The following is a 12,277-nucleotide window of genomic DNA, read 5'->3' on the forward strand; positions in this document are numbered from 1 at the left end:
TCTGCCCTCCCAACCTCTCTGCCTCCCAACCTCTCTGCCCTCCAACCTCCCTGCCCCCCAACCTCTCTGCCCAACCTTTCTGCCCCCAACCTCTCTGCCCCAACCTCTGCCCCCAACCTCTGCCCCCAACCTCTCTGCCCCTCAACCTCTCTGCCCCCCAACCTCTCTGCCCCCAACCTCTCTGCTCCCCCAATCTCTCTGCCCTCCCAACCTCTCTGCCCCCCCAACCTCTCTGCCCCCCTAAGCTCTCTGCCCCCCCAACCTCTCTGCTCCCCCAACCTCTCTGCCCTCCCAACCTCTCTGCCCCCCAACCTCTCTGCCCCCCCAACCTCTCTGCCTCCCAACCTCTCTGCCCCCCAACCTCTCTGCCCCAACCTCTCTGCCCCCAACCTCTCCGCCCCAACTTCTCTGCTCCCAAACCTCTCTGCCCCCAACCTCTCTGCCCCATCATCTCCCCCTTCATTTTCTCTTCTTCTTCTTCTTCCTTCTTTCCAGACCTGGGAATGGTCTCACCCCAATTCCCCCCTCCCTCCCCCTATTTTATAACACTCCCCCTCAAATCTGCACCTATTCACAATCTATGTTGGGTCTCACTGAAGTCAGAATGTTTTTTTCTTTCTCTTGGGGGGACCAGATGGGGATGGAGCCCCCCTTCTTCCTGTGGGGCCCCTACAGCCTCCCTGGGGGAGAGACTGAGCAATGCAGAAGGGGGAGGGGGTGGAGGGAGGCCCTGCTGGAAGGGGGGAAGAATTGGAGGGAAGCACATAATATTTGGGGATCCTGCTCTCTCTCTGTCTCTGCTTTCCCTTCCTTTCCTCTCTGCCCCCTCAACCTCTCTGACCCCCCAACCTCTCTGACCCCCAACCTCTCTGCCCCCCCAACCTCTGACCCCCAACCTCTCTGCCCCCTCAACCTCTGACCCCCAACCTCCCTGCCCCCCCAACCTCTCTCACTTTCCACCCTCTTCTTTCTCTCTCCCATCATCTCCCCCTTCATTTTCTCCTCTTCTTCTTCCTTCTTTCCAGACCTGGGAATGGGGCCTTCTGTGCCCCATAGAGCATCAGGGTCCTTGACTGAAGCCCCCTAACTCTGCCCCTCTGGGTCCCTTCCAGGCACCTCCTCCCACTCCCTGAAGTATTTCGTCACCTCCATCTCGGAGCCCAGTCAGGGGCAGCCCCACTTTGTCGAAATGGGGTTTGTGGACGGTCAGGTCTTTGTTCACTACGACAGCAACAGCCGGAAGGAGCAGCCTCAAGTCTCCTGGATGGAGAAGGTGGGGAAGGAGGATCCCCAATACTGGGACAGAGAGACCCAGAGAGCTCGTGGCACTGAGGAGACATCCAGAGGAAACCTGGAGATTCTGAGGAATCGCTACAATCAGAGCGAAGGTGAGTGATGGGTCAGGTGGCTCCTCCGGCCCCATATTCCCCTCCCCAGGAACCAGAGGGGGGAGAAAGGGGGGGGTCCCTTCAAAGGGAAAGGCTGCTTCCACACCTTTAAAACAGTGTATTTTAATATATTTATTTTTTTTCTAAAATCCATATAAGATTGTCCTTGCCTCCATAGCTGACACGTTCTGCCAATTGCAGTTAATGAAAACATGCTTAAATTTATCCCTGTCTTTCTCAATGTTGATATTGATATAAAATGAGATAAAAAGACACTGAAATCTCCCCCCCCCATGAAAGTTGGAGGGTCTGCTGTGGGGGAGGAAGAGAATCAAAGTTTTCCCCCCCTCCAAAAAAAAGGCAATGGATCCTAATTAGATCCTGAGGGAAGCAGGTCCTCATCCTTCTCTCTGTTTCCACCCCAGAGAAATAAGGGATCAAGTACAGATCCACCCGGAATGACCAGATCCCTTCACCCCCTATTTGGAGGGACAAGGGGCCCCCAAATGCCAGGAGCTTCTGCTCACCCCCAGTTGGAAGGAGGGGCCAGGAAGAGCCAAATGGGGTGGGGGCTCTTGGGGGGGGTCACAGGGCCAGGATCCTCCCAATCCTGAGAGGGAAAGACAGAGAAGAAAGGATCCTCCATTTGGGGCCCTTCCAGAGTCTCTCAGAGCCTTCGTGGCTTCCCATCCTTGGTCCCTCAGGCTGAACTCCTGCCCTGCCCTCTTGGTGGGGCTGCCCTGGAGGGGGGGAGGCCTTCTTCAGCAGCCCCCCCCTTCTGCCATCTTTGGGGAACAAGATTCACCTTCAAGGAACCTTGTTTGGGGGCAGGGGCTGAAAACACCTGTGGGTCTAGTGGGAGCCTCCTTTCCAGGCTAAAGAGCCCCAAATGTCCCAACCTTTCCTCAAAGGGGGGCTGCTTCCCCCCTCCCCTCGCCTGAGTCGCCTCCTCTGGACCTTCTCCAGCTCCCTCCTCTCCTTTTGGGGGTCTTTGGGCCACAACTGCTCCCAGTATTCCAGATGTGGTTGCTCTGCCTTGATTCATGTAAAGGCTTTGGGACATCAGCCTCTCTTGGGTTCTCCATACAATTTTAATGATACCTTGTTTGCCTTTTGAACTTTTAAATATAATTTGCATTCAACCTTTTGAACAAAAGATAAAAACTAGTAGAAGGTAACATAAAGTAAAGTAGCAAAAGGAAACTATTCAAAGAAAAATAAATGAAAGTCCATTTTCCCCATGGGGAGATCAGGGAATCTCCTCTCGAGGGAAGGATCAGGCTGGAGCTCACGAGGATCTTCCTCTTCCTCCAAAGGGAAGATTTCTGGCTGAGCAGAAGATGCAGAGAAAGGATCCCCTCCCCCGACATTCCTGGGTGGGGAAAGGGAGGGAAAACACTGGTCAGTTTAGTTCAACTGTCCTTCCAGGTGGTTTTTCCCTTAGATTTGAGAGTTCCTGGCGTCCTTCCTCCCTCTCAAGCCCAAACAGGAGTGGAAACATTTCAGGATTTCCTTTTGGTTTTTTCAAGCATTCAGTTTTCTTTTAAATCCAAGAATCTGGTCACTTGAAGTCTAAGTATCTTCTCCAGGGCCTTGCAAAGACTGTGGTCTTCAAGCTCATTTCAAAGGCCAATAACCCTTCAGGTGTCCAGATCAGACTGGGCCACTTGCTGCTGTTGCTGAGGAAAATATTCCTCTGTGGCCCTTCAAGGCTTCATCCCCACATTGCACTAAACCATGGTTTGTTTCTGTTTAGCCCAAAGTGGGAATCGGCCCTTGTGGCTTGATGCTATTTGTAAACATGGACCAAGATTTATGGTCACAGGGATCCCTGCAAGCTTTTATGTAGATCAACCAGATCCTCTTTGAGACCACAAGATTCTCAGTCCCTCTTTGCAGCTGCAGATCCAGGCTCCTGTTCCCTCTCTGGGATCCCTTCCTTTCCCCCCAGAGGAACAGCAGAGAGAAAGATGGAAGGATCTCCGTCCCTCTGTTTCTTTTTCCCCCTCCTCCTTCTCTCCGTCTCCCTTGGGATCCTCTGCTGCCTTTTCCAGATTCCCTTTTCCTGGGAAGGTTCAGGGACTCCGTCTGGGGGGAGGGGAATGCAGGGAGGGAGGGGGAGGGAGGGGAGGAGGGAGGTTAGTGATGGGGGCTTCCTTTCCCTTGGACTCTAGGGAGGAAATGGGGGTGTCAGTGCCTCTGTCAAAGTCCCTGCAGGAAGGGGGGCAGCTCTGTCTATCTTCAGGACTCCGGAAACCATCCTCCTCTTGTCTTTCAGGCCTTCACACATGGCAGCTGATGTATGGCTGTGAGCTCCGGGGAGACGGGAGCAAAGGAGGGTTTGCGCAGTATGGCTATGATGGGAAGACCTTCATCACCTTCGACAAGAAGACCCTCACTTGGGTGGCTCCCGACCCCCAGGCCCTGATCACCCAGAGGAAATGGGATGCTGATCCAGGAAAGAATCAGGGAAGGAAGGCCTACCTGGAGGAAATCTGCATTGAGTGGCTGGAGAAGTTCCTGTCCTATGGGAATGAGACGCTGCTGAGGACAGGTGAGCATCTGAATGGAGACTGGACTTTCCTCCTTTATGTCCAGATCTCTTGGACACATTCAGCCCTTTGAGTCCCTGGTCTGCAGCCTGTTTTCACCCTGGTGGGAATCCCCCCCCCCCCTTCCAGCCTCTCTCCAGGACACGGGAAGCCTTGATTGGTTCTCACTACCAGGCAGCCATTCAGTGGACCAGGAAATGCAGCCTCTGCCTGGCAGGAGTCTGGGTGGGTCAGGCAGGAAAAGCCCTTGAGGGTATCCAGTTCACTGCCCACAATGAGGGAACCATTTAGGGCCATTCAGCGAAACCCCCTTTTGCCAAACTGTAATCGAGAGTGGTGGGCACCCTTAATTCCCCCCCAATTAACTCTGCCTCTCCCCACATCCCATAGGGGGCTCCCTCCCTGCCTTGCACATGATGGTGTACCTCCCACCCCCACCACTAGAGGGCTCCACTTCTACCATTAAGAAGACATTATCAGTGTCCCCACTGGGGTAAAAGGGCCATGGATGGGGGGTTCTTTTGTTTCCAGGGGGTTCAGTGGGGAACAAAGTTTCTGTTTTTCTTTTAAGCTTCAATCAAGTTCCCACAATTCTCAGTCAGCCTTTCTCAAAACAACCCTCTCCCCACTTTAGGAAGGACCCCTCACCCCACAGGGGAGGTCACATTATATTTTTTTCCTACAATTAATTTACTATCTAGAACACCCCTCCCCCCTCGGTCTCTCCTTTTCCCCCTGGGGTCCTTGATCCCTCCAGGATCAGCTGCATTAGATTAGAATCAATGGGGGGATCCCTCCCCCCACTGATTATCACCAACAGCCCCTCTGTGCCTGGGGAAGAGGACCCCCTCTCTCTTCCCATTGACATCATTCTCTCCCTGCCCCCCCCCTTTTCAGAGACAAAATCTCTTTTCCAAATTGATCAGTGTGAGATTCCCTTTGATCTCTCTTCCCCTTAAAATTGGGGTTGTGTCCCTTGGAAAGAGGCCTGCAGCAGCCTCAGATTCAGGGGAGCAGAAGAGGATGCAGAAAGTAGAGAGAATCTTCTGTGTTGTGGCTGTTTTGAGAGGGAACCTAAGAGACCATCTCCACTCTCCCTCCCCTGAAGGGAGCAGCCCAAGATCAGCCAGAGGTCAAAGCAGACAGAGAGGAATTTCCTTGGACCCTCAATTTGCTGCCGGAGGTTTTTCAGGCTGAGTCCCTGGGAAGGACTCAAAATCAGGAGTTCTTGTGGTTGAGCGTTTTCCAGATTCGGAGCATTTCCCAAAACCCCTTGAGATGCTTCAGGTGTGGAGGGGGAAATAGGGGGAGAGTTTCCTGCCCCTGATTTTCTCACCCACCTTTCAGTCTCTGGAGGGGCTCAGAGTCAATTCCGGTGTTTCCGCAGAGCCTCCAGTGGTGACGATGAGCAGCAGGACGGAGGTGGAGGATGGGATGGAGACGCACGTCTGCCGGGTCCACGGCTTCTACCCCAGGGAGATCGATGCCTCCTGGACGAGGGACGGGGAGGTCTGGCTGCAGGACACTTTCTGTGGGTTTCTGGCCCCCAACGCGGATGGGACCTACCACTACTGGATCAGCATCCACATCGACCCCAAAGAGAGGGGCCGCTATCGGTGCCACGTGGAGCACGACGGCCTCCAGGATCCTCTGGATTTGGAGCTGAAGGGTGAGAGGCTGCAGGGAGGGAAATGCCGGGCTCTTGGGCAGCCTGGAGGGGGATGGGAGAGAAATCTGGCCCCAGGTGTGTCCAGATGTGAACATACCTGAGCTTTAATACATTGGTTTTTCCATTGTTTGAGGTTGCTGACGCTGTAGGGACCAGACCCTAGAACTGACTTCAGGGGATAGAAAGGAAACTACAGAATCCCATCACAATACTTGGCTGATCCTGATGAAATGCCCTTAGATCCTCTCTTAGGCCTCCCCTGGTTCTTCCTCCCAGCAGAAAAGCATCAGTTACGTTGAGCACCAGAAATAGATTTGCTTTTGTTTACAATTCCTAAAGTGGAAGAATCAGGAGGAGTCTGGTAGCCCCTTTTCTGAAGGCAGATTTTGGCTGGACTGATGGACATCAGGAGTCAGAACAGAGGCTCCCAAGTCTGAGCTTTTTCCCATCAGAGACTAACAGGGTTTCCTGCTTTAAAGGTCAAAAGGTCACTGTATGTTGCTTCTCTAAGAAAGAAGTTGCACATTGTTTTATGATACGATATGTGAATTCCTGAGGCTCAGCATAAAATCCAAGGAAAAAAGCCCCCTACCAAAGAACTCTGCAGATGTGTCTCAAACGTACACCAGATTTCCAAAGTTTCAAAATCAAATTGAAATCCAATTTTTTAATTGATGATTACCATCATACAGGAAATAATCAAATTTAATTGCTCTTTCTCCCAATTCAGAACCCACCGATTCAAAATCCAACCTTTGGCTCATCATTATCGGCTGTGTTGTGGCTGCTCTGGTCGTTGTCGGCGGGATTACTGGGATCTGTCTTTATAGTAAGTTTCCTTTTGGGGGAGGGATGATGGAAGGAAGATGGGGAGATTCCCCCCAAGTCTTTCCCTTTGGGGAGCTCCTTCTGTCCTATTGTCCCAGTCCTCTTGGGGAGCATCTGAGATCTCAGCCTCTTGCTGGGACTCCAATTTTGATCCAGCTGAGTCTGAGATTCAGGCAGTCTGAGGTTCTTCTGAGTTGGGAAGAAGCATCCCAGTTCCTTTGTCCCCCTCAAAGGCTTTGATCAAAGAGCAGCAGAGAAGGATTTCCATGGGAACCTCCCTCCCCTCCCAGCTGCTTCCCCCAATTCCCCTCCATCCATCTCGGAGGCAGCAGGTCTCTCTTAGGAGAAATCAGGAGATACATTTGTATTTTGAAGATCTTTCTATCTTTATTGATGGGACAAAAAGGCTGTGAAATATCTCCTGGGGTTCCTCCTCTTACTGAGGGAGAGATTGAACGATCTCTGGTGGACTTTTTTTGAGCTTTCACTGATTTTTCTCTTTGCAGACAGACGTCAAGAAGACTACAATGCAGTCCCAAGTGAGTGAATTGTCCTCCTTGCATGTAATCTCCACCTTCAGAGGCCCCATCGCTTGAGGATTGTGTGTGTGTGTTTAAACACAAAAGCAACTCATGAAGCTGCATAGTTGTGCTATTTCCTCCTAAGAACTAAGCTGGGGAAGGAGGCCCCCTTTCCATAAGAGCCAGGCTGATATTGGGAGTGAAGATCCAGAACAAGAAACCCCCCAGAGGATGAGAAGATCCACCTGGGTGAAAAGTTTGCTCTGAGTGAGAAGCTGCTCTGGTTTCCAAGTAGGAGGAACTTGCAGAATCCACTTTCCTTGCACTGGTTTGTTCCTGCGGAGGAGAAGGGGAACTCTCCCTGTTGGATTTCCAGGCACTTTCATCCAGGCAGGGAAGGCAGCCCACAGTCTGCATGGTGGAGCCTGGGCCCCTTTGAGGGAAAGAGCCCTTCATTCCTTGGTGGGAAATAGGAAAACCACCGGCAATGCCGTGATCCCCAATGGTTAGAGACTCTTCAGGTGGCATAGCTGAGACCTGGCTGATTCTGGAAGTGGGGAGATTCTCCTCTCAGAGATGCGTCCAGCTGGGTTGACGGTTTGGCACCAGCCGGTCTCAAGGGCCCAGGGCAGGTGGGATGGCAGTGGTCCTCTGAGAGTCTCTTCTGGCCTTTAAGGGCCTTGATCCCCAGGTTTCTGGTTGTGATTCCCTGTTTCTGAATCTAAGCTCAAGAGATCAGTTGGGCTTGTTAATACTGTACCAGCCTCCTTGATGCATGGCCACCTCCCTGCCTGAGTGCTGGAGACCATCTCAAGGTTGGCATGGAGTTGCCATAGCATTTTGGTCCTGGGAGTCTTCAATCTGCCATCCCTGGGTTTGGTCTCAGAAGCCGCCCAGAAGTTCATGTTCACCATGGTGGACATGGACCTTTTCCAGATCATCTTGGGCCCAACTCAAGACAGTGGTCACACACCAGATATGATCTTGTTGTCAGAGCAATGGCAATGTGATCTGGTGGAGGAATCTAGGTTGTAATGTAATGTTTAAAATATTTTATACGGCATTTGTTGAATTTTATTGCAAGCTTCCTGGAGTCACTTTGGAGAGATGGATGTCATAGAAGTGAAATCATGAAATAAATGAACAGGCTGGTCTCCTCTGAGAGATTCATGAGGCTGCAGAGGTTTAATGGTGAAGAGAGAGAAGAGGATCAGGACAAAGCATTCCTGTTCCTGTGTCCATTCCCTTTCTGTCCTCTCACTCTGTGTGTCTCTCTCTCCAATGCAGGGAGGAACCAGGCCATTTAGCAGCCCCCTCGCAGGTGAGTGACCCCAATGGGGGCTGTATGGAGTTGGGGAAGGAATGGAGGTTGAGGACTTTGAGGTCCAAGGAACAACCAAGGGTGAAGATACTTTGGGAAATCTACTCAGACGTTAGAAAGTGAGGAATTTGAGGGAGAGTCAGATGGGCTCTGGGGAGAGGCTGCCTGCCCCCAAATTCTTATTCTGCAAGGCCAGACTGGGGCCCCTCTCAGGCTCAGACTGTCTGGGATCAGGAGTCTCAGAGACCTGCAAAGAGGAGATTTGAGTGTCCTCAGGGTATTGGGAGAAGTATCCATCTGGTTCGGTTCACAAGTGACAGAGAGGGACAAACAAACAAACAAAACCCCAGCGTTCCTATTTATATTTATATTTCCCTTTTCTTTTAAATACCTTCATTTAGTCTAGTTGGTTTTCCAGCTTCATCCTTCAGCACAGTCCACTCTCCATGCAATCTTCATGCCCACCTGGACAGGCAGTCTCCTTCCGTCCCAGGCATCCAGCAAGTCTTCCACAGAGCAGCCCATCCTGACCCTCCAGCTACAGCATCCCAGGTTTCCCCATTTCCCATGCAGAAATTCAATCCGGCTCTGCTGGGTCCTGGCATAAAACGAGTCTCCTAGCAAGTCTCCCACCCCACCTGGCTGTTTTCAGACCAGAAAGGGTTTGGGGGGACTCCACTGCTCCCCTCAGTGAGTAAGGGCACCTCCTTCCACTGGCTTTACTCCCACCTGGAAGTTCTCGGACTCTGGGAGGACCTCTGCTTGCTTCCAGAGTTATGGGCCAGGGGTGAAATTCAGCAGCTTCTGACAGGTTCTGGAGAACCGGTCGCAGACATTTTGAGTAGTTTGGAGAACCGTCAAATACCATCCCTGGCTGGTCTCAGAGTCAGGTGAGAATGGAGATTTTGCAGTATCCTTCCCTTTCTACGCCCACCAAGCCACGGCCACAGAAGGTCCTGAGTTCTGGCCTGACCTCCTAGAGGGGCCCAAACTGCTTTGCATGGCTTGTAATAGCTTTGTAATATAGCTTCTAGACTTGTGTTGTTATTTCTGATTAGTAATGGGCTTCTGCTGATTGACAGGTTTTAGAGAAGGGTTCATAGTGAATTGGGGTGAGGAACAGGATGAAGAGTAGCTGGTTTAAGGGAGAGTGATGAGATGTCAATCTTCATCAGAGTTGCTTGGATTGAAAGGGGAGGGGGTTTTTTTCTGTCCCTTATTTTTTTGTTTGTAAGTGCCATTTATGTATTTTCAGAGTTTAGAAGAATGGAATACGAACCTTCCTCCATCATCAAGTGCTGAACAGAGATCGTTTTTTCTCCTGCCAACAAACAGCTGATTTTGCCACCAAAGCTGGTTATTTGGTGGTTTTGCTCCTTGTTTTTTAAAGGGGAGACTAGAAATGACCCAAGATGATCTTCGGACAATCATGCACAGACAGAGAAGAGAGGGGGCTGGATGCCTGCAATTGTTATTAAGGAGTGATCAGAAGGTCTAATTTCTCGCCATCCTTTCCCTTCAGCTGCTCAGTTTTCTTAAGCACATCTGGGTTTTAACTGCATTTCTTGAACCTTTTCAATCACCCGATTCATGACTAGTTGTCTTTTGAACTATTTTATAATGCCTAATTTGACTTTTATAACATTTTTTCTGCTCTCGTTGTTTACCATAAAATTCAAAATTATTCTTTTTAACCTTAAGGAATTTGTGGTGGATGTTACATTTATATTTACACAATATTATTCTATACAGTAAATCTGGCCCTACCTAATTTTTTTAAAAAGACTGTCAATATTTCTCCCTTATTTTTTTAATGGGAAAATCCCACTCTTATTTTTTTTCTGTCCAGGAGTAAAAAGAAAATTTCCCTGTGGAAGCTGCTGCTTATCTGCTTTTCTTACCTTTGAAGAGAAAACTAAGAGTGTTTTTCATGTCTTTGAAAGAACATAAATTATTTCGGGAGATCATTGAAAGAAGAATGTCCACTTATGGGGGAAAAAAGGATAGAAAACACACACAATTTCAATCACATGCTAAAGAGCAACAATATTATACATATGAAGAAAAATAAGGAGTAAACATTATGTAGAGATACCCAGGTGGCTTTCAACAATTGAGACGTTGACATCCCAACACAGTAGATATAACAAAAAAGATAACATATGATGATTTGTTAGACTCAACTGGACGCTTAAAGATCAGTCAAAAATTAGAAGATGAAGGGAAAAGTATGAATTGGATAACATATTATCAAATACAAAGTAGATATATATCAGGCCTGGTAAAATTTGGTATAGCTAAGAAATATAATTTAATAGATAAAATATTGATTGAACCAGATATTAATTTTTTACAAAAATGTATAATTATCTTTTATATTATGATAACAGTGAGGAAACAGTGAAAGAGAATATGTTAGCCTGGATAAAAATTTTGGCTGCACGATCCAATTAGAAGATTGGGAAAAAATATGAAAGGAACATTATAAATTTACTTTATTAATGGCGTATAAAGAAAACGTTCTCCCGGTGGCATTAGGCCCCGGCACGATTAGCCAAAATATATCCGAACGTAAATCCAAAATGCTGGACGTGTAAAACTGATCATGGAACATCTTGCCACTTATGGTGGACGTGCCCAGTCATTAGGAAATTTTGAAATATGATCAGTAATTGGATAAAGGAAATGACAAAATATGAATTAGAATTAAAGCCAGAAACCTATCTTCTGGGGATCATGAGAGGGCAACGTAGAAAAATGAATTATTATTTTATAATACATATATTAACGGCTGCCAGATTAGCACTTGCACAAACATGGAAGGATGAACCCCTCCCCCACTTAACAGAGATAATACTAATAAAGAAAATGTTGAACTATGCAGAAATGAGCAGGCTTACTATAGAATTGTAGAACGATCAAAGGAAAGAATTCTATACCGTGTGGGAAAAATTGTATATATGGCTTGAAAAAAATTATATATATATAACCAGTAATTAATAATCAGTGCTTGTAAATACGAATACAAAAGAAATAAAATAAATAACTAATATAAAAGGTAAATATTAAATGGAAAATATTATTGATAAGATAGTTGGATAATAATATATTGAAATTTATACACTGATGCTACAGAAATGTAAATGAAGTTATTTGAATGATTTGTTAATGTCTTTTATGTGTTTGTATGGTTTTAAAAAATCTAATAAAAATTAGGTTTTTTAAAAAAAGAAAGAATGCTCTCCAATTTACAGTTTTATGTGACAATATAAAGAAAAAAATTGATAGGTGAAGAAAGGGTTTGCAAAATCAATGTGGTATCCAAAAGCAGGTAATAAGTTGTACCTGATTTCCAGTGTGAGGAATTGGAATTCCATTTGTCACTCTCAAATGTGAACAAGTATTTGGCTTTTCAGAAAAAATTGACAAGAACTCTGAGATTATTCAACATGAATAAGATATTTAGAACAGAGACTTCTGAACTTTGGAAATGAGATATACTGTAATTGTTGATTACAATGTCTCGTTGATTTGGGTCTCTTCTAGCTCCAAAAACCCAGTGTGCTCTCTCTATTTCATGGTCCAACACTTCAATTTTATTCTCCTTAAACCACTGCTGGATATTTGGGATCATGTTTCTGCTATCAGCAAAATCAGCTTTGAAGCCTCTCAGGCGTAAATTTGCCCTTCTCAATCTGTCTTCTAACATACTTGTACGTTGACTATCTTGTTCTCTTTCTTCTTCCAGTTTGGAAACCCTGTCACCTTGGGCTTTTTGCTCTGTTTTCACTGTTTCTAAATCAATTGCGGTCTTAGTAACCACGTCTTGCATTTCTTTTAACTGCTGACCGACCACAAGAAAAGCTTTTACCAAAGAATCCATTCTCCCTGTGAGTTCCTCCCCCATTTTCTCCGCCATCTCTCCTCTTAGCTTTGTTGTTTACTCACAGTTTCGAGTGGAAAGCAGACTGTTTCCAGGTTGTTTCTCTCTCCTTCAG

The 12,277-nt window shown here is 47.6% G+C and overlaps 1 protein-coding gene across 4 annotated transcripts in view; it reads left to right on the top strand.

Moving 5' to 3' along the window:
• Positions 1–11,513, top strand: part of LOC139159717 (major histocompatibility complex class I-related gene protein-like) — a 40,856-nt gene extending 29,343 nt beyond the window's left edge. For 3 of the 4 annotated variants that reach the window (XM_070737064.1, XM_070737061.1, XM_070737065.1), the window contains 7 exons: positions 1,113–1,388; positions 3,667–3,942; positions 5,328–5,609; positions 6,340–6,438; positions 6,944–6,976; positions 8,246–8,279; positions 9,535–11,513. In XM_070737064.1, coding sequence (XP_070593165.1) covers positions 1,113–1,388; positions 3,667–3,942; positions 5,328–5,609; positions 6,340–6,438; positions 6,944–6,976; positions 8,246–8,265 — 986 coding nt within the window. In that variant the 3' untranslated portion in view covers positions 8,266–8,279; positions 9,535–11,513. Of the gene's footprint in view, positions 1–1,112; positions 1,389–3,666; positions 3,943–5,327; positions 5,610–6,339; positions 6,439–6,943; positions 6,977–8,245; positions 8,280–8,680; positions 9,025–9,534 lie in introns of those variants that run through there. The other variant, XM_070737063.1, reaches the window with a different exon arrangement.
• The last annotated feature ends 764 nt before the right edge of the window (positions 11,514–12,277 follow it).

This window comes from Erythrolamprus reginae, chromosome 2, assembly GCF_031021105.1.
Source record: "Erythrolamprus reginae isolate rEryReg1 chromosome 2, rEryReg1.hap1, whole genome shotgun sequence".
Lineage (NCBI taxonomy): Eukaryota > Metazoa > Chordata > Lepidosauria > Squamata > Dipsadidae > Erythrolamprus > Erythrolamprus reginae.